Source organism: Trichoderma virens (genome assembly GCF_000170995.1).
Source record: "Trichoderma virens Gv29-8 chromosome Unknown TRIVIscaffold_90, whole genome shotgun sequence".
In the NCBI taxonomy this organism is placed as follows: domain Eukaryota; kingdom Fungi; phylum Ascomycota; class Sordariomycetes; order Hypocreales; family Hypocreaceae; genus Trichoderma; species Trichoderma virens.
This window is the reverse complement of record NW_014013659.1, coordinates 1394480-1415570: the sequence shown is the minus strand read 5'-3', so window position 1 is coordinate 1415570 and position 21091 is coordinate 1394480. Positions and strand designations below refer to the sequence as shown.

General features: G+C 51.7%; 8 protein-coding genes across 8 annotated transcripts; 5 read left to right on the top strand and 3 right to left on the bottom strand.

Moving 5' to 3' along the window:
• Positions 1 to 445: 445 nt before the first annotated feature.
• On the top strand, positions 446 to 2133 carry TRIVIDRAFT_125686 (uncharacterized protein; the record flags this gene model as incomplete). The annotated part of the gene is made up of 2 exons (XM_014095510.2): positions 446 to 696; positions 759 to 2133. The coding sequence occupies 2 exons, from the start codon at positions 446 to 448 to the stop codon at positions 2131 to 2133; spliced, it is 1626 nt and encodes a 541-aa protein (XP_013950985.1).
• A 3457-nt stretch (positions 2134 to 5590) lies between these two features.
• TRIVIDRAFT_210824 (uncharacterized protein) lies at positions 5591 to 6927 on the top strand (the record flags this gene model as incomplete). Its single annotated transcript, XM_014095509.1, has 1 exon — positions 5591 to 6927. One exon carries the CDS (start codon positions 5591 to 5593, stop codon positions 6578 to 6580), a length of 990 nt encoding a protein of 329 aa, XP_013950984.1.
• A 1744-nt stretch (positions 6928 to 8671) lies between these two features.
• Positions 8672 to 9670, top strand: TRIVIDRAFT_41289 (terpene synthase; the record flags this gene model as incomplete). Its single annotated transcript, XM_014095508.1, has 1 exon — positions 8672 to 9670. One exon carries the CDS (start codon positions 8672 to 8674, stop codon positions 9668 to 9670), a length of 999 nt encoding a protein of 332 aa, XP_013950983.1.
• A 502-nt stretch (positions 9671 to 10172) lies between these two features.
• TRIVIDRAFT_65467 (carbohydrate esterase family 4 protein) lies at positions 10173 to 10916 on the bottom strand (the record flags this gene model as incomplete). The annotated part of the gene is made up of 1 exon (XM_014095507.1): positions 10173 to 10916. The coding sequence occupies one exon, from the start codon at positions 10914 to 10916 to the stop codon at positions 10173 to 10175; it is 744 nt and encodes a 247-aa protein (XP_013950982.1).
• Positions 10917 to 11590: 674 nt separating this feature from the next.
• TRIVIDRAFT_75122 (uncharacterized protein) lies at positions 11591 to 13176 on the bottom strand (the record flags this gene model as incomplete). The annotated part of the gene is made up of 3 exons (XM_014095506.1): positions 11591 to 12754; positions 12824 to 13056; positions 13129 to 13176. 2 exons carry the CDS (start codon positions 13001 to 13003, stop codon positions 11723 to 11725), a joined length of 1212 nt encoding a protein of 403 aa, XP_013950981.1.
• A 730-nt stretch (positions 13177 to 13906) lies between these two features.
• On the bottom strand, positions 13907 to 15770 carry TRIVIDRAFT_217071 (uncharacterized protein; the record flags this gene model as incomplete). The annotated part of the gene is made up of 4 exons (XM_014095505.1): positions 13907 to 14638; positions 14749 to 14880; positions 14943 to 14971; positions 15082 to 15770. The coding sequence occupies 4 exons, from the start codon at positions 15266 to 15268 to the stop codon at positions 14300 to 14302; spliced, it is 687 nt and encodes a 228-aa protein (XP_013950980.1).
• A 1794-nt stretch (positions 15771 to 17564) lies between these two features.
• On the top strand, positions 17565 to 18116 carry TRIVIDRAFT_65470 (uncharacterized protein; the record flags this gene model as incomplete). Its single annotated transcript, XM_014095504.1, has 2 exons — positions 17565 to 17678; positions 17742 to 18116. The coding sequence occupies 2 exons, from the start codon at positions 17565 to 17567 to the stop codon at positions 18114 to 18116; spliced, it is 489 nt and encodes a 162-aa protein (XP_013950979.1).
• A 1609-nt stretch (positions 18117 to 19725) lies between these two features.
• TRIVIDRAFT_41337 (uncharacterized protein) lies at positions 19726 to 20120 on the top strand (the record flags this gene model as incomplete). The annotated part of the gene is made up of 2 exons (XM_014095503.1): positions 19726 to 19773; positions 19848 to 20120. Coding segments are annotated over 2 exons (321 nt in total), but the record flags the coding sequence as incomplete, so codon positions are not given.
• Positions 20121 to 21091: the final 971 nt, after the last annotated feature.

Genomic DNA, 21091 nt, shown 5'->3' with positions numbered 1-21091 from the left:
TGCAGTACGCGCACAGTGAACTTACTGTATTTCAGCTACTCCGTATTCATAGCGCCTATACCGCTATAGAGCACTGAAGATGCTCACTAAGTCATGTGACTGGGACGACTTTCAGACAGCTAGTAGCAGCTGCTCCTCTTCTTGTAGATCATCTCTTTTGGACCTTCTCTGAAGAGGTAAGATTTATTGACTCGTTGTTATTTGGCGCGTTAATTTCTGCTTCAAGAGCCTTTTTCTGTGTAATGCTGTTATGCAAACTCAAGTTGTTGACATCTCTCTCAACCTGAAGACACCAAGAACTCAGTAGCTCCATCAAGGGTGCCACAGAAGCTTATCGATAAACCCCACCATAGAAATTTTTGGGCAAAATATTTGGAACGAGATCGCGAAAAGATAAAAAAAGTTACACTGCAAAGAAAATCAAGATACCCCAGGCATTTGCACGATGTCTTCTATGATAACCGCCGCCCAGTGGGTGCCGCGAGGCTTCGCTGCACAATTTCCTCAGATCTATAAGCTCGACGAATCTGAATTTGAGAGAATAGCCGAATTGGCCAAGCTGCAGCTTAACGATGCAGAGGATGATCTGAAAGAAGCTCAGGAGGATGGCGAGGATGCAGAAGAAGAAGATGAGAGCAAAGACGAGGAAATGGGCGAGAAAGAAGAGACCAAGGAGAATGTTCAGCCTGCCGCAAAGTACGCCTGATTAGCCATTATTATCTGGTATTCTTGTTCAACATTGTTAACAGGATGATTAGGTACGACGACGATGACCTGAAGGAGTATGACTTGGAACACTACGACGACGACGACGACGAAGATAATGCGCCCGCCGCCAACGGAAGCATGGGCATGTTTGGAAATGTCAAGTCCCTGGCATATTACGACTCAAACAAGGACGATCCTTATATCACACTGCAGGACGACGAAGAGGACGAAGAAAGAGAGGATCTTCAGGTCTTGGCGACTGACAACTTGATCCTGTCTGCAAAGGTTGAGGACGAATTGGCTCACCTGGAGGTTTATGTTTATGAAGACGAAAGCGACAACCTCTACGTTCACCACGACATCATGCTGCCGGCAATTCCTCTCTGTGTAGAGTGGCTCGACATTCCTGTCAACAACTCAACAGACGCACCCAAGGATGGCAGGGGCAACTTTGTCGCCGTCGGCACGATGGACCCGGATATTGAGGTTTGGGATCTTGACACAGTCGACTGTATGTACCCCAATGCCATTCTTGGCCAGGGCGCAAATCCCAACTCGGGCGAAAAGAAGAAGAAGCAGAAGAAGAAGAAGGCCAAGGCAAATGACGAATACCACGTGGACGCCGTCCTGTCTCTTGCAGCCAACCGCAAGCACCGAAACCTGCTTGCTTCGGCCTCTGCGGACAAGACGATCAAGCTCTGGGATCTCAACACGGCCAAGTGCGCCAAGTCATATTCGTACCACACCGACAAGGTGTGCTCTCTTGCCTGGCACACGGCTGAGCCCACTGTGCTTCTCAGTGGAAGCTATGACCGAACCGTTGTGGCCGCCGATATGAGAGCTCCAGACGCAAAGGCACCTCGATGGGGTGTTGAGAGCGATGTCGAGAATATCCGATGGGACCCGCACGATCAAAACTACTTTTACGTCTCAACGGAAAACGGTGTCATTCACTATCACGACGTCCGAAACGCCCCATCAAGCCCAGAGGCCACCAAGGCAGTGTGGACCCTGCAGGCGCACGACGAGTCCGTGTCCTCGTTTGACATCAACAGCGTGATTCCGGGTTTCATGGCTACAGGATCGACTGACAAGACGGTCAAGCTGTGGAATATTCAGCCCACCGGCCCTTCACTTGTTGTTTCGCGCAACCTGGATGTGGGTAAGGTGTTTGCTACGACGTTTGCTCCTGACCCAGAGGTTGCTTTCCGACTGGCAGTTGCTGGCAGCTCCGGCAGCATGCACGTCTGGGACACCAGCACCAACGCTGGCGTCCGAAGTGCCTTTGCTCAGCGTGTCCCCGCAAAGAGGGAGGGCGTTGCCGAGGACCGATTGGTCGGTGTGAACGATGATGATAGCAGTTCGAGCGAGGATGAGGCAGAGGATGAAAACAACCAAGGGTCGGACTCCATGGATGAGGATTAAACAGGACGGTTAATGCAGCCCCCGGATGATGATGGAATTTTATATATCTGGAACGTGGCGCGGTTTTTAGCAGTGTAATCATTGATGATGCCTCGGAGCTGTAAATGCAGGGTTGATTCCAGCGATGCGGTTAGAGGAATATCATGGGTATTTGGATTTTCAATAGACTTGTCGACTCTGGAAGAATCATCTGGCCCTGCAAACTTTGTGACGAATTTTTCCGTTGGAAGGAAACCATCTGATAAAGTCCAAATATAGAGATGAGATCTCATCATCTGAACTCCTAAATGGTTTCCAAACGCACGGGGGTCAACACACAGCATCTGAAACGGTTGGCATCATGCTGTTTCGCTAATAATACCATGTTTGTAGGCTAGGGAGTCCCGCGCCGGCACTTGTGGTCAAACACACCAACACACGCAAGCACATGCCAGCAGGCTTTGTTTGCTATTGTCCTTTGCCTCTGCCGATCTGTACTGTATGGAGCGTTTTGGCCCGCTTGGATAGAGCCCGTTTTCTTAGGACAGCCAGGACGACGAGTTTGTGCCTGGAATGGCGCCCGTTGGCTAGTCGGCTATATTTTCTGGTGGCGGACAGGTTGTTGGGTCGGCCGTGTGATTGCCGGCGGATGGATCACGGCTGAAGAGATTTTTTGGCCTCTCATAAGCAGGATGGATATCCATACAGTAGCACTTGAGATTGAAGCGGCAGCAGAGTGGCTGTATGTACTGTGAGGCTTGGAAGCTGAGCTTGCAATGGCGTTTGTGTTCTGAATAGAGTGGATAGCAGAGCAGTAATCACGCAATGAAGAGCAAAGATCCCTCGCTCAACACTTTGGACATGCCATATAAGCACACCATCTTGTTAGCATCGGGCAAAGGGGCCCAACAGCCACAGGATCAGCGGCAGATGCACTCCTGCTCCGGCGAGGTTTCGAATAACGCGCTTCGTGAGAAAAAGAAAAGAAATAAAAAACGGCTTGACAGGCCCCTGGAGGGGCTGAGCAGGGGGGCTCGCGAGGCCTGCCCAGGTACAAAGGTGCTAAAAAGGGCCCTGAAACAGCGCGGCAAGACCAGGGCCGGCAAGCTGGGCCAATCAGGCGGGCGAGCCTTTCAGTGTTTGCAGAGGCAAGATCGGCTTGTTTCTCCGCTTACTCGGGGGGAGGTGGACGGCGATTGGCTGGTGGCGGTGGTTTTTGCATGATGTACATGTCCCGCTGCTAGTGGCTAGTGGCTTGCGCTGTAACAAATGCCCATGAATGGCATTGATCTGTCTTTTGATGTTTCTGCAGATGCAGGTACACAAGGTTTGGGACATATTGCATGCATGTTTGTGATGGAAACAAGAGGAGATGCTCAATCAAGCAAAGGCAAGGAGTAGACACATGACGGATTATTCTGCTGCTGCTGCTTCTTCCTCTTCACGTTTAGTGAATATACATACATATGCACTAGTATAGTAGTGCTCTTGAGTCGTGTTTTTGTTAGTATTTTTATGCGTGGACAAAGAGAAAGATAAAAAAAAAAAAAACGGAGAAACTTTTGGCAAAGATTTTGTTGTGAGCAAAGCGCCACTATCTACATGTATCTCTACTACACAGTACAGTACCTACGGTAGGTATTATGTGGTTTGCAAGTTGGCTGAGCATGTGCTTTGTGCTTGTATGACCTTCTCCGATCGATCATGGCATGACTGCAAGCAGGCAGCAAATGCTTGTACTTGTAGATGCACTCGGTGGCCCGATCCGATCCTGGTCGTCTCACCCACTCTCCTCCCCTCATTCTCTCTGTCTGGAGGCGAGATCAACTTGGCTACCCGCAGCTCGATTCCCTCAGCTCACACAGTATCCGTCCCACCCACCACCGGAGAATCGCAGTTGCTCTACTCCGTACATACTAGGCAGTATCGAAGCCATTCCATCAACCAACAAAGAAAAAAAAGGAACAAAAAAAAGGGCCGCCGCGAGATGGCTCATGACCATTGGCCGACATGATAGAGGGCGCTTCCCTGCATTTGGGCACCATCCTTCATTCTGCACCCTCCCGAACGGGCATGGGTCCGAGCCTGGCTTGGCCTTAGCCAGGGGTTTGAAGCCTCGAGCTGGTGATGAGTCGCCAGCCCGACCAATCAGCCGGCGCTGGCGTGAAGCCGGTTTCAATGGGCCAGCAGGGGTGCGGCAGCTTTGAGGACAAGCGCAGGCATCATGGGTTCGCTGTGGGAAATGCCACGCCGCCTTGCCTACAGTAGGGCCTACAGTAGGGCCCTTTTTCTCCATATCTGTTTGCCTCTCCTCATCGCGCTTCGTCCCGCCTTCAACCTTCTCTGCTCTTCGTCGCCGAGAAGGGCTGTGTTGCGTTGCGTTTCCCAATAGCACCGGCCGCCGTTATTCGCTTCTCTTGCTGCGAGCGCGCATTTACAGCCGTCTGTTTTCATTTTTTAATTTTCTCGTCAGTGCTGTATCGAGTCGTTGTCGTCTCTCTCCCTCTCAACGTTATACATTACACCGTACGCACGACGCAGACGCTGTTTTTGCCGCCCGATTTTCTCTCCTTTCTTTCACAAATCAAGGCACATCTTCCCTTTCTGGCTGTGCGACACACCAGATTCGGCAATCTCCAAATCCTGGCCTTTGATTCCTTCAACTTGAAAACGTTGATCGTTTCGTTACTTCTGGCACTTAGTTGTCTGTTTCTTTGTCTCACTCACTCTCCTTTCTCTCTCACGCCCATAAAACCAGCGAGTTTGCCGTCTCTCTCTCCTTTTGGCATCTCCAGAGAAAAAAGCTTCACTTGCGTCTAAAACAAGACAAGCGACCACGCAGGACAGGAATCCGCCCTATCTGATCGCTTGTGTGACGCAATCTCTGCATCTCACACAAAAAGAACATCGACACACTCGCGATAAGAGTGAAAAGAAAGTTGCCTGACAGGTTCCAGCCACAAACTTTGTCCGTTCGGCAACCAACCAACCAGCAAACAAACCCGCAACCTCATCACCTGGCGTGAACCAAGTTGCCATTTTCTCTTCATATTCTCCCATTTTCCTCTCCATCTTGACCCGTTTGAGCGCAGATCTGTCCGGCCATTCGGCAGCCATCTGTCATTGAATCCCCCAAGTCACCTTCCGACTTGAGCTTGGATTCACCTCCACCAGAAGAGCCCCTGTGCAACGTTCCCAGCTTGCGTGTGTCTCCGTCATCAGCCCAGCCCTCTTCGATAGTGAGCGCTGGTCACACGGCTTCACTGTCAACTGCCACATCGGGTTGTGGCATCTTGTCTCTCATCTCACTCACCACCTCATTCGCTTGTGGTGGTGACTCGCACAAGAGTCAGTCAGTTGTACTGAGTGACACCAGCGTCCTTCTCTTCTGCCACGTCTCCTACTTTTAACCTCTCCTTCGCTCCCCCAACGTCAACCGGCGACTTCGTTTCCTCCAACTCAAACGACTACCGCCACCATGTCTCTGTCACGAGCTTTTACTACCCGCAAGCTCAAGCTGGGCTCTGATTCTGGCGATGGCAAAAATCCCCAGCGGTCGCATACCCTTCGCCACAAGATCTCGGCTCCCGTCCAGCTGGTTCATACTACCAACATGCTCTCCTACAATGCGCCCGATCTGCCCAAGGGTAGCAAAGTGCCCGATCTGCCCAGGAATGTCCCTGTTGCCCCTCCACGAACCAACTCTGCCAAGTCTCTCGACGACTCTGACAGCTTTGCTACCGCCGAATCGACTCCGCCAACCAGCCCGGACGTTGATCCAAGCGAGCGCACGCCTTCTCCCAAGCCGAACCACCTTTCAGGCTACTTCAAGAATTCTACGAAGCCCGTTGTCCCAGCCGAGCCCGAGCCCGCCCCGGTTATTCCTCAGCGCTCTCCTACGCATACCAAGAAGAACTCAGTCAATGCCATTGCCAGGTCGCAGTCCATATCCCGCATTTCTCGAGATTCAGACGTGTCTGCCGCATCCCGGAGTCTCCAGGCCTTCTCCCGCACTCCTTCTGTATCGACGCACTCCTCGGCGCACTCTTCGTCCATCTCCAGTCGGTCTGTGAAATTGCCTATATCACCTGCGGCTCCCACGGCCCCCATGGTTTTTGGGATCCCCAAGGCTCCTAAGGCTCCTGTGGCTCCTGCGGCTCCTACGGCTCAAGCAGCCCCGACACCCCTGCCTGTACAACCTCCCATCTCAGCGCAACACCACGCAGCCAAGGACTCTAATCCTTTTGGGCCGGAGTTGGGCCAATTGACGGAACTTGCGGAAGAGTATAGCTCCGCAAGCCAGATGGAAGTAGCAGACGAGGACTTGGAGTACATTCGCGCCAAGGGCCTTGTCAGGCTGCGTCCCGATGACTATCTGAGCATGATCCAGGGTCTGTCTTCCATCTTCTTCCCAGAACCTAGTCACCCAGCTCCCGCAATTGCAGCTGCGGCCCCGCTCTGGATCTAAGGCCCATGCCGATAATACGAACAGCAAAAGTCCTCTACCGCGTCATTGTACATATCGAAATTGTCCGGACATACGCTGTACTTCCATGAGCAAAGCGCTTAAGCGATGACATGTTTCTCTTACTTTCTCTTCTTCTTCTTCCTCTTCTTCTATACTCTGTTGACATGGATGGGAAACGGTGTGGGTTCTAGAATATTAGCATTACTAGGTACTTGGATTGGCTGCTTGATATACCTGAAACAGGAGACGATGTGGCGTTGAATAACGGATGGGAATGCTTTTTAAATTGGGGTCTTTTCATTTTTCTACTATTTCTTCTTATTTACGATGTGAATACTTTACCTGACAAACCTCTGCACATATTAGCCGCTGATGATATTTCCTTGTCATGTGCTTTCTTTTCTGTCACTCTCTTGGCCTCTGTGATGAAATCATGTCTCAATTTAGCTGACTACCTGGAAATATGAGCGACGGTAACATTAGCGGCTTATGGTACGGCATTTGGAAGGCAGGAAGCTAGTCAGACGGCCCGATCGTGTCTCTTCTAGACACGGTAGCTAGCTAAGATGAGATGCCACGCGAAGAAAATGTCAGCGGGAAGATTGACACGATCCCTGCCAGTGTTTCAACTGCGCCCCACGGCCACGCAGCCAATCAGGCGATGGGGCTGCGGCTGATTGTTTCAAAGGATGAGATGGGAGGCCCGTTTGCTAGATGAAATGAAATTAGCCGGGCTAGCCTTTTTACCTGGACGAGATGCTGGTACAGTATAGGGGAGATTCGGAAGCTGCAGCGGCGATGAGTGTTGTGTATAGTAGAGCGGGGGTTGAAGTGAGGGTGCCCGTTTTGGGAGCGGAAATTGGTGCAGGACACTCATGGATTGTGAGAGTAACAATGTAGAAATGGAAATGCATAGCTTCACGTTGCAGAGTTGTTGCACACAAGAGATGGGTTGTATAGATGAATACATTGGCCTTTGGGCATATGGCCGTTCTTCGCCCCTACAAATTGAGTACCAATACGGGGTGCTTAAAGTGATTGGATTTAGGTACTGCTATGTGGTATCACGGCCGCTAAACATGGCATCCTCCTCAAGACTGGTTTTTTTTTTTGTTGATCAAGATCAAGAGCCGCACCTTCACAGCATTTTTAACCTCCCCCGGGGCCATGAGAGAGGCTACCTAATGACTTCGATCCAATCTTTAGCATACAGGGGTTAAAAACGCTGTGAAGTGCCCTAATGCCCCTTGATGCCCAAGTCCAAGGTTCGTTGAGATTTTCACAGCAATTTTAGCCTCCCCCGAGGCCATCAGACAGGTTGACGAATGAGCTCTACGTGTGGGAATCAAAGACGCTATAAAATATCCCAATGCTCTAACTTCATGCATGAAAACTAATACGAAGAGAGATTTACAGTATTTTTAACCTCCTTCAAGACCATAGAGAGTGACGATTTCGCTCTAATATCTACCTAGCATGCAGGGTTAAGAAACGCTGTGAAGTGTCTCAATGCCCCCATATTGATACTCAAACCATCCAACACGAACTTCACAGCAATTTTAACCTCCCCCAAGGACTTGAGAGGATTAGGATTTTAGCTCTTATGTCCACCTAGCATACATTAGATCAAGACAGAGGTTGGGGGCTTACACAGCATTTTTAACCTCCCCCGTGTCATGGTGAGCGTGGCGGTTAAGCTCCAGTTTCCAGCATATCAGACCAGTATAGAGCTTATCCGGGCCTGAGTCTGGTTGGCTCTGCGTTAGATCTGTATATACCAAAGTGAGTCCCATAGGTGCGGGTGCAGTGCTCACCCCAACTCTTAGACCATACAATACATTCCCAGTAGCATCAATTATAAAATTAAAGCTGATTTAATGGTTTCTCTCTACTGAGGATTCTCGTATCAACTCATAGGGAGTATAAAGGCAGCTGTCATGAAAAGAAGAGGCTGTCATTTATTTCAACATATCCCAGCACGTGTATCTCACTAAAGCAACACCAACACCCCCACCAGCTGCATCTATCCCGACCTGTCATTCATCTGCTCCCCCAACTTTTCAACATTTCCAAACCTCCCCAACCTCAATCATGTCCTCCCAAGCCGTCCTCATCGCCGCCCTCAAAGGCCAAACCCTCCGCATCCCCAATCTCACAGCTCTTTTCCAAGCCTGGCCTTCCCCGGTCCTCAACACGCACTACCCAGAGTCCGTCTCCCTCACAACCAACACCATCCTCCAGATCGCCGCCGCCGCGCCCCGTCTGGAGGTTGAGCGCCGTTTGCGCGACGACCTCTCCTTGATCACCTGTTTGTGGTTCCCTCTTGCGCCCAAGCCGCGTCTAGACGCCCTGGTGCTGTACACGGTGTGGCTCTTCTGCTGGGACGACACCGTCGACGCAAACGAGGGCGACCTGGCGGCGGATTTCGCCCGCGCCCAGCAGTGGCGCGATAAGACGCTGGAAATCGCCAAGACTGCCTTTCAACTACCTGGAGCTGCTGCCCCAGACGGTGAAGTCGACGCCATCAATGCCGTGCTGGTTGAGTTTGGACGGCGGTATGCCGAGGAGGCGCCTCTGCTTGAGCGCCAGCGCTTGTACGATGAGATTGCCATCTTCATTCGAGCTTGTGCCACAGAACAGAGAATGCGTCTCGACAGGGCCGTACCGGGCTTCGACGAGTACATGTCGCTCCGAGACGGCACCGCAGCGGGCGGCACGCTCTGTACCTTGGTTCCTTTTGCAATGGGTCGCGACGTGCCGTCGGAGATGCTCAACTCGCCGAGTGTACAAGTCATCCGGAAGCAGGTCAACGTGCTGACTGGCCTTATTAACGACTCGCTATCCCTCAAGAAGGAGCTTCACACAGACTGCGCCATCAATGCCGTATGTGCGCTCTCAACTCCGGAAACGAGTTTGGACGAGATCATGACGCAGATCCACCAGAAGCTCCAGGACGCAGTTCGGCAGTTTGACATGGCGGCCGAAGCACTCCTCACTCATTTCCTACACGATGATCATCTTCATAGCCTTGCGCGAGACCTCGCCAATGGGTATAGATCTTTAGTCACCGGCGTACTGGAATTCACGTAGGTATCTTCCAATTCCCAGAACCAACGGGACCTTTGATATTACCTAGTACCTTGGATTCATGATAGATATCGGCAGTGAGTAGTAGTACACAGTATAAGCTAACCTCTGTGGAAAATAGGCTCAAATCCCCTCGGTATAACCTCGCGCAGCTCCTGCGCCAAGATGGATCACTAGAAATAGTCCTCTGATATCCTTTGTTTGTTTTTCCCTTCGCCCCCCCTTAGATTACTGCGAATAGCTTTCCAACGCTCCCGTGAGTCCCCAACTCCAGTACTCCCCTCCCTTTCTGCCGGGGCTGTATAACGATGCTCTTCTCTTTCCTGACCTTTGCCCCTCCGTTTTTTTCCCTTGTAAATGTGCTGTATGCGGACCCACGCCAATGCCACGAAAAAACAAATAAGAAGAAAAAGCAATTAATGCGTATAAACGAAGAAAAAGTGACTCCACCATATTGTATTTTTGAATATGTTTCCCATGGCCAATCCTCCTCTTATTAGAAAAATCACCAGGATCGACCTCCCAAGGGCTCAACGGACGTCACAAGATCTGTAATGGTGACGATTCTATATCCTTGCCGCTTCAGTTCTGGCAGCACAATTCGCAACATGGGAGCCGTCCACCCCCTCCGGTCGTGGCAGATGATGATGCCTCCGGGATGTGCCATGCTCAGAATATGCTTAGCATTGACCGTCGGGTGCGGGATCTGGGGGTCGTGGGGGTATATGCTGCCAAGGACGATGCGAAAGCCGCGGTTGCCCAGCAGGTCTCGCATGCGGTGGTTGAAGTAGCCGGACCCGGGCCGGAAGTAGTTGTTGGGCAGGATCTTGCCCTCGGCCTCGTAGGCGGTCGTCAGCAGCGCCTTGACCTCCTTGACCTGCTTCTCGAGCTCGTCGTTGCTCAGGCGGCTGGAGGGCTCGTCGCGCATGGCGTGGTTGCCGAGCTCGTGGCCCTGCGCAACCAGCTTCCGCAGCGTCGCCTCGCGGCCCTCGACCTGCTGGCCGATGACGAAGAAGGTGGCGTGGGCGTCGTTTTCGCGCAGCACCTGCATGATCTCGTCCGTGTGCGCCGAGGGGGCATCGTCGAGCGACAGCGCAATGATCTTTTCGGATGTGGGCTCTTCGAATAGCACGTCGGGGAACTTGTTGCGCAGGTAGCCGATGAGGAAGCGCGGCGGCTTGTAGATGCAGTAGACGGAGTAGAGCGGCAGGGCCAGCAGCACCAGCAGGGCCAGCAGCAGCACCTGCATCGTCAGCCGGTTGCGGCGGACGCGGCGCCGGACGGTGGTCGGCAGGCGGAAGAGGTTGAGGCGCGGCATTGGCCGGGAGGAAAGGTCTGGCGATTTCGGGGGTGTCGATTCTTGTGCCCTCGTTAGGAGAGGCGGCGTGAGGAGACGGGAATGCCGCCTGCTGCTGGCATGCTCTCTATCTCTCTCTCTTTATTCTGCTTCTGTCCTTTTCTCTCTCTCTTCCCTCTTGGTGTAACTTCTCGTAGTCGTTGTGCGTCAATGGCGATGTACAGTTGGAATTGGCCGCAAAGTAAAAAAGTAGGGACGAAGGATGATGGGCGCGGGATGCTGTTCTTTTCGGTCGAAAAGAGACCGCCACTAGGTAAGGGTTTGGGGTAATTGAGGCTTTCGCGGTTTGTTAGCCAGGGGCTAGGAGGTAATACTAGTAGGTGCAAGTTAAGCCTGGTTTATCGGATAACGGGTGCCAGGGTGGGAAGGGGGGACCCTTGTAACTGATTTTCGATGCCCCAGCCGCTGTTTTTGCTTGTAAAAGACTGGATGGGTATTGGATATGCATTGATCGCTTCAACGCCAGGACCCCTTATGCCAAAAAAAAAAAAAAAGGAATGGGATTTACAAAAGTTTATTAAACGCAATTGCGCAAGTCGACAAAGTTCATCTCGGTCTTTTTTTATGCATTCATAAGAGTATTCAATTGCCATCATTGACTTGATCTAACTCATGTACCCAACCAGGGGTTCACCATCTCTCCCTTCCAGTTCTTTACCCTCCTCGCTCTTCGCCATCAAACCACCAAAGAATCCAACTTACAGCTCTTTCAACAACGCCTCCAGTCCCTGCTGCAGATCCGCTTGCAGGTCCTCCAGGCTCTCCACTCCAATGCTCAACCGAAGCAGGCTCTGGTCCACTGTGCTGTCCGTCATGGCCCGCCACTCAATCAGACTCTCCACGCCTCCCAAGCTCGTCGCGTGCTGGAACAGTCCCAGCTTTCCAGGCAGTCGCTTGGCCAGCTCCTTGTTCTTGAGAGTGAGGGCGAAGACGGGGCCGTAGCCGTTGGGCATCTGCTGACGCAGCCAGCTGCCCTCCTGAGTAGCCTCGGGCTGCAGACTGGCGTGCTGGATCCTCTCAACCGTCTTGCCAGCAGCCGTCGTCTCGTCCTTGGCCTGCTCGGCCAGCCATGCTACCAGCGCTGTGGCCGTGGTGCTCTGTCGGTTGACGCGCAGTTCCAGAGTCCGCAGCGAACGCATGCCCAGCCAGCCCTCCAGGCTGCCGATCACGGAGCCCAGGACCAGTCTGTCGGCAAGCAGGTCGCTCACCCATGTCTCATGCTTGGGGTTGACCGCCAGCACGCCGCACAGCATGTCCGAGTGTCCTCCAATGTACTTTGTGCCGCTGTGCATCACAATGTCCGCGCCCCAGGCAAACGGATCCAACAGCGGCGGCGGCGCAAATGTAGCATCCACAGTCAGGTATGCTCCTACGCTGTGTGCCCTCTCGGCATAGTATTTAAGGTCGCGCGCCTCGCCCGTAGGGTTCAGGGGCGTCTCGACATGGATGATGTCTCCGGGTCCCAGCTCGGAGAGGTCGCAGTCCAGCGGCAGCTTCTTCAGGCCGTTGAGACGCTCAAAGATCTTCAGGATGCCGTGGCAGCCGTGGTAGCCGTCTCCAATAGCAACCCGCTTGGGGTTGATGTGAGTGATCATGGCGTGGAAGGCAGCCAGCCCCGATCCATAGGTGATGGCTCGCTGGCCAATGATAGACGTCAAGATGGCTTCGAAGCGAGCCATGTTGGGGCTGGTGTGGCGCGAGTAGACGTGAAAGTCGAGCGGCTTGGTTGTCTGCAGGGCCTTTGCGTCAGTACCAGGAGCTTCGCGACATTTGCATCTTCATCTTCATCGCACGCTTACATCCACCTCTGAGATGGGCTTGAGCCTCTCCGGGTCGTTGGGATACCGAAAGGTGGTGCTGGTGTGCAGGCCCGGCGCAATGGCCGGGTGACCGTCGATGCGAGCATCAGCGTGCACCGCCCTGGAGGCGAGGGACAGCGCCGCAATGTCGGGCACGTATTCGTCTGAGGCGTTGCCCATTGTGCTTGTGGTTCTGTGGTTGTGTTCTTGTGTTCTTGTATCCTGTGCCTGTGCTAGGGTGAATGTGTGAGTACAAGAAGTTGGTATTATATGCGAGTGAGGCATCAATGCGGATGTATATGTACCTGATATGCCAAACCAAACCAAATCAAAACCAGACCGACCAGATCAAACCACAGCGCAATACATCTCCATAAACTGCCTCCTCGCGGAAGCAGCTTCGTCCATTGCCTTTTTATATTCCTGTTCCGCAACTCGCTGCCCCGCTCGCTCGACGCCGTTGTCGCTATTACTCAAGCGTTCAATTACCCACTAATCCGCTTGACCAAGGGAAATCACGTCAATCTATCTTATCGCCCATTTAGCAAAAACCCAAAATCTGCCGCTTAGATGCCGAAGAACAGCTGCATGGAGCAAAAAATGTCAATGTAGGGCGTTTCCAAGTCATATTAATATTCATACTCCACCACGCTAAGGTGGGATGACACGCACAACACGCCCTGTAGTCAATGTTCTGCATTTCCATTCATGTACGATCATGAGTATGCCGCTGATTTCCGCAGAGAGACAGTTGCTCCGAGGAAATACAGTCTTCCGCAATCGGTGGTTGTAATTGTAACCATCAAGTAACTCTCAAAATGGCCAGGCACGTTGGTCAACAGTAATGAGAGAGAATGAGCCTTTATGGGGAATAGAGAAACAAGATTAGAAAATCAACCAAAGGCGGGATTGCACCATCACGCCTTCTACATCACCAGGACTTGATGATTTGTCCATGATTAGTAGCGGATAGAACCAGAGACTTCCTGCTTCGGTCAATGAGCCATGGTCCTAGGGCTTATTCAGAACGAATGAACTCTATCAGACAACAATGTATGACATGATGACGATGCACGGACTTGTCAAATATAATGTGATGTGTATTAGCGACCTAGCAGGCGATCGCCGACATAAGTGATTATCATTAAGTCGTCTTGCTTTTCCTTGCTTGGATATTCCTCTCCCATCATAATTATCCAGGCCTGCCAGCCTTGAAAATCGGATCCATCTTAGCAGGCGGCGTCGGATGCGAAATACAAACTCCCCCATTATACAGCAGTCCTTGCAAGATGTGTGACGGCAGCGAATATGCGTCCACCGTCTGAATCGTCCCAAACGCCGTCGTAGCAGAAATCAAACATATCCGTATTCCAGAAAAAAAAAACATGGGCGCCTGACACACTTTTAAAAGGTATGTACGATAAATTATTTCAAGTTGCAGAGTCGTTGTTCTCGTTGCTTCCCGTGGTAGTTGTCTCAGTCTGTCGAAGTCACCGCCGGATGGTCCATTGCGCCTAGCTCGGCACCTTGACCACTTTGAGCCCTCTTTCGACTGGGCATGAGGAATCTTGAGACTCCTGTCTGGACCGAGGAGTCCTTCTCTTGGGTCTCTGTCAATTTGGAGAAGAAACCTCGTTTGCGAGGCGGCTGTTTCTGGTCGTCGAGCCCGACATCCTCAAAGTTCTCCTCGGCGGTGGGCAGTTGCTCGATGTTGCGGTTGAGTGCCGACCTAGGCATTCGAGCGAATCGAGCTGAGTCGAGGCTCTGACGGGCGGGAACATCGTACGCAGAGATGGGAGATCGTGCCGAAATATCCTGTGGGTACCTAGTCAGTCTCCAGTTCAGGCGACTCGCATCGGAGGCGGGGTTGACGCCGTGTCCGAGGAAACAGAAGCAAACCAGAACAACACAGGTGGATGACGTACAAATGAGCGTCGGTACGAATCAAAAGACTCTCGGGAAATAGAAAACTGCTCAATCTCGCCCGAGCTGTCTGACGATTCTCGCGACGAGAGGTATCTGCGTGGCCAGTGGCTCTTCTCCTCCGAAGGTGAGGGCTGCTCGCATGGACAATTAGCGACCTGCGCACAAGGCAAAACGAGGGACTATACAAACTTACAGGGAGATATACACCGCTGTCATTGACGACTGCAATGCGGAAAGGGCAGTTGGTTAGCTAGCTAGTCGTGTGACGCTTTTGCCTCTGACATGGACTACAGGGCAAGGATGCAAGGGAAAGTGGTCACCCCATGACATACCACTCATCTTATATTCCTCGGTATCCTGACTTCTGGCGCTCCGGATGCTGAGAGCTGACGATGCCTTGGATCCTACGGTGTCGACTCGCTCAAAGCCGGGATAAGTGCGCTCCTGGTCGGTGTAAACGTTGTCGTCGACTGTGGCCAGAGCGCCAGGGCGACGGGTAAAGGGATTTCGGATCGGCATGGCGAACGACGAGATTTGGCGGGAATTAAACAGTACAAGGCGATACGATATGATAAAGCACGGTACTACACGGCACGGCACGGCAAAACACGGCGGTGCTGTGAAGATGCGAGCAAGAATAGACGGCGGAATAAATATCGGTTGCGAGGTGGAAAGAGAGGCAATTGATGGGGAAACGGAGACTTTTAATATACGCAGAGCGGAAAGCCTCGTTTAGACTGTGGAGGAAAGTAAAAACTAAGGTACATGCCGAAAAAAGCAAGGAAGGGGCACCAGGGGGTTCAAGCTTTAAAGGCCATGAATGATGGTCAGATGTCAGACTAGAACGGATCAGCGGCCGGATATGATATGGGGGGATCAGGGCCTGCGAATGGGGCCGATGGCAGTTGAGCGTAGCATGGAATACTTTTTCTGCTAGTGTGTGTGTAGTGTGTAGTGCTTGCAGTCGATGCGATGGAGCGGAAACGGCGTGTGAACATTCGCCGATGGGGGGTGTTTTGGGGGCGGGTTTGTGATCGAACGAGGCGAGAGATGGGCGATTGATTCGATGGCGGGTATTGCCTCAGAGTTACAAAAGGTGGCTTAGAGTTAATAGGTACCTACTTGCCTACCTAGGTACGTTAGAGATGCATGTGCACATAGAGAGACCATGGAGAGATGGATGATTCCAAGGTCAGCCCAGCAAACATCAGATCTGCGCTCCTCTCGGCGGCGCCTTGCCGAGCATTTGCCCAACGGAACGGATCAGTGAGATGCGCAGTGCTAGTCCGCGTACTCGTACTGCGTATCGGCTGGATCAACCTCTTGTTTGCACTTATACGGCTTGGCTATTTGGCTGTGCGCTGCACCGCCTCACACACCTTGGCTCTCAGCTCCCCTCACGACGTCTTTGCCTTTGTCTTTGTCTTTGTCCACCCAAGGCTTTTTCTCGCTCACCCACCCTTGGCTCTTTGATTCCAGCCGATGCCCGCTCGTTGAATGCTCTCGTGCTTGTACCCGTAAGTATCCATGCAGCGTCACTCTTACCGTATCGGACCGGTCTGTACCAGAGTACCGCTCCAAATCCGCCTAAAATGCTCTCTGGGCATTCTAGACTTTGAGGCCAAGGACGGCGGAGCCACCAGCCAAGGCGAGAGAAAAGGCACGCGCCCGGACTTGCTGAAATCCCCGGCAACGACTCTCCCGAATCCGACATTTTAGCCGCACGGCCATGACGATTCATGACAGTGCTGTACACGTACCTAGTGAGCGGAGAGATGCCGGCGGACTGCCGTACTAGTACCAAATGTAGAGAATACTGCCTATAGGTACTATACTAATCAGCAGTTGGTGTATTATATCCATCCTGACCGGCACCTAAGCCGCGGCATTTCGGGAAATCCTACCTCAACCAACACCTACAGTGACCAAAGTTGGCAGGTTTCTTCTCATTATTACCTCACCTTGCAGCGACTAAAAAAATCTGCCACATTAACTAGCCCTCTTTTTCTAGGCCATCGTGAAGGGATCGCCACCCTGAGGCCCTTCTCCAACAAGGAAACTTGTTCCCAGATGTGTATCACTTTGTGACATTTACGAGTATGAATGTGATGGACTGTTCCCCGCTCCGCCATGCTTGTTGCTGAAAATCCGGGGCCGAGCTGTGCAAGGATTGTTGGAGACCTTGTTCGATGGCTGAGCTGGGATCGTCGCATTCTTTAAAGAATAATACCTGAGGAAAGCTCTGAAACTGGCGATGCAGGGCACACACTTGTAGTTTTTACAGCACTAGAGCGAAGCGATTGCAGATCTCCGGTGGCAAACTGCTTCCCTTTCTTGCCTCTGTGCCTTTTCCATTGCCCATACCGAAAGAGCATGGACACCATCCAGAATAGGCTGATCAATAGGAACAGCCGCCTGATGCTGCCGCTGTGGTCTGCCATCACACGTTGCTTGCAGGGCCCGGCAAAAACGCCACCAAATGCACGGGTGCCTGACCGTGAATAGTGGTTGAAACACATTGACACTGTATTGATCAATACAGCCCAGCAAAACTGCCTTCTGGGAGGATTTGTTAGCCAGCCACAATGCTGCCCGACTTAAGGGCATTCAAGACCATAGATATATGTGATCAGCATGGCTTTCCATATCAAATCTCAAATCTCCCCTTCGTCGCTTCATCTTCTTTCTGGGTGTACAATATGGCGTACAATATGGCGTACAAAAAGGCTTTCAAGCTACAGGCTTTCCGTCGTGACTGTGAAATTGGGTTTCGCGTCGAAGTACATGACAATGCACATTCAACAATGATGGAGACATGACAGCGCGCAACCCTTGGCGCCCTGGTGACGGCCAAGCATGCTTCGATCACCTCCTTTGGAAGCAGCAAAGGGGACCTTTCATCTCATTCTTTACCAGCTGGAGAGCAGCTGTGTGTTGGCGGCAGATGATGATAAAGAAGGGAGTCAAAAATGTTATTATTGTTGCCGTCTAGTTGGAAGGATTGCCTTTGGTCTACGATGCTCTCTCGATTGCCCAGTCTTTACGCCTTGGACGCCTCCACCTGTTTCAAGACGAAGTGTTGGTCTACGGGGGAATATCCGCCGACAGCTACAGGATTCGGGCTATATTCCATGGCAACGAGAAGATGGTAGATGCCACACTCTCTGTTTATGGGATTGATGTGACGGTCCAGATGCCGGGAGGCTTTGTTGATGAGGTCAGCACCAAGATGCATGTTGGTACGCAGCGTCTGCCTGATGCTACCGATGCGCTTCGAGACGAAATATACATGTGCACCGGAACGCTGGATGATGATAAATTGTGTGGTCTGGCGTTGTCTATGGGAGGCATCGCACGCCGATGGTGATTAATGCCGGGATAGTGGAAATCAAGTGGTGGTTGTTTTGGGGTATTGCCACTCCAGCTTCAGTGTAAGGAGAGAAAAAGGCCATAATGGCCATGAAGATATCGTGAGTTTTCCACCTGTTTTGCCTGAGATTGACATTATATATACGTAAGTTAAACGAAGAGCCTGAAGTTTGCAAAACATTGGTCGTTGCTCGTGCAAGAGAATATCAACTGCAAATGGTAGCTTCAAACCGCATATAAGTGCCAGATGCCGCTAGAAGTCAACTTAGTTAAGTCGCCTAGCGCCACACAGCAGGAATCTAAGCCATCTGCCCAATTAGGACGTGCAGTCTAAGACTCGTCAACTACATGAACCATTGAAATCTATATTCAGTTCCATTTACTAGCTACCTACCTATATAAAACCACACGATACAGTGCTAAGTACCCATACAGTCAAGGTCGGTAAGTATTTACTTGTATACTATGTTTTGGCTGCTGCGCAAACGGATACACTCCACATCCTGAGACAATGTCGTCAGGCCCTTATTAATACCAGTCCCAAACGAGAAAGGGTTCCATCATCGCCTGAGGCTTGCAGATGTCAACTCCATGTGGGCATTTGACTAATGCATCTCGTGGTTTAACAGCCACATCACCAATGTAAACTGCAAATCTCTTGTGTGACATGTGCTGTAACTGACTCGGCCTTCCCCTTTCTTCACAGCATGGCAATGTCTCTCATCTCAGCCCCCTCTGCAAGGGACCGCAAGACCGGTGAAGCAAGTCCTTTCGATTCACCGCAGGCAACATCCCAGTCCCGCCTCCCACAGGCTTTGTCCCAGCTGAACGCACTTCCACCCTTGCTCGTCGGTCCGATCGGCGTGTCCCCTCTTCTTAATTCTCTTTTCTTCCTTTTTTTAGATCGACAAACACCTACCAACAAGCGGCACACATACGAGGTCGCAGGCGGCATAAGCTGCATGGCTGCGGGCCGAGTTTGCGTCCAACCACAATCACCTCCCGTGTCGAGTCAAGGCCCATACGAAGCAGTCCCAGTGTTCTGAACCCGTCTTTTCGCTCCAGCCTATTATCACCTATCCCTTGCATCTGCTCGCCCACAGGTCCTAGTTAGATCCCCGGTATCCTGTCCCGCTGCCCACATGCTTGCCTGACTGGCTGGGGCGCCGAAAGGGTGCCGGAGACACAAACACGCCTTCAAGGGCGGCATCCCGATCATCTTTTCCGCTTTCTTATATGTTGGACGCCGCTACTGTACAAAGACCCAAGTGTCACTCGCTCATCACTTTTTTCCCGCACCAATTCGTCGTTCGCTTTTTTAAACGTCTGCTGTGTGTGTCGCTCCTCCTCTGGCAGAACTTTTGGTCTCACCACCGCCACGTGGATTACACTCGAGCCACCCTCGGACCTTTGCACACTCTCGTTTCTTCTACTCGTACTTCTTTTTTTTCACGCTCACTTTCTCGCTGGCAGGAGTGTTATTTTTGGAAGCTGGAAAATACTTAACAACAGAAAAGAGCCGGTGGATTTCAGGCCCTTGCTTCTTCCAAGTCCTCTCTGATACAAACTGTTCCTAGCGGTTGTGAGCTCCACAGGCCTTTGTCAATATGGGTGCTTTCTTCATTGGGTGGCAGCTATGGGAGGAAATGACATTCGTAAGTCTTGCTCTTCAAGGTCAATCCTTTTGCATCGATTCGTTGTCTTATTGAATCTCCTACCCTTTATACAGGTTTTAGCATGCTGTATAGTGTTAGTCTTTGCCTTTGGGCTTGTAAGACTATGGTGGACCAACCGTAAAATTGCGAGGCTCGAATTGATAGACGAAGAACGGCGCGTACGACTGGCAGAGATGCGGTACTGCGGTATCAACGCACGCGGCATCAACGATATTCCCTTTGGGGTGCGCGCAATACAAAAGGGCATCCAGGTTGAGGGCATCTGGATATCAAGGCCTAACACGCCCGATGCCAGCCACGTCACCGCCTCGCCCACCCTTGTTGGCAGCTCGACAGATCCAAGAGGAAGATCAAAAGGGAAAGGAAAGGGGAAAGCGCGCTATATTCCAGTGGACGCTACGGAGACGTCCATACCATCCTCGTCACGCGAGACCACGCCTACATCAAGCGCCTCGACACCTCCACGAAACAAAGATGCCGATTCAAACGACACACGGCAGTCACGACACCGGCAGCCGGTGGATATCGATACCCCTAAGGGGTCGCTCGAAGCTCAACGCAAAGCCATTGCTCGCAACATGGCTTCCCGCAATTCTTCGACCAATCGAACCAGCGTTGCTTCCTCTTCCATGGGCGGCGAGATTGTGATTCCCCATTCGAGAAGCTCTTATGCCAGCTCAAAGCCGATGCTCAGCGGGGCTATGGAGTACTATTCTGATATATCCAGAACTGGAACTAACGAATTATATGATGGCCCTCCGCCCGCAGCTTGGGACCACGGATACAGTAGCTCTGATGCAGACAGCTCAGAAGCAGCGGGTCGACGACAGAAAGGGGGCCCCTCCAGACTACAGAAAAAACCAGCCTTCTACATGCAAGTACGAAATTAATGATTTGGGGGGGAGATACGAGAGATTCCTGGCTGGGCCATGATTTTCGTGTGTTTATAATGACTTAATGTTTTGCACGCCGTTAATGAGTTATGTTGAACAAGACAAGGATGATGACTAGAGAGATTTGCCATGCAGGCCATTTGCAAATAGTTGAGCTATCAGACAAAAGCACATACTAAAAAAAGAAAATATCATACATTGACCATGTTTTTCTCCATTGCAGTGTATACTATACATAAAGACGCACTCCATCGTCAGAGTCATACTCAATAGTCGGCACTTGAGCGCTCACTCGGAGCCGGTTCATTGGCGCGGGAATAAGTACGGAATTGGTGTCGGACCTCCGCACTAGTGGGCTATCAGTATGAGGCTATAAGCCTCCAAAATGTCGAGATGACTATCTA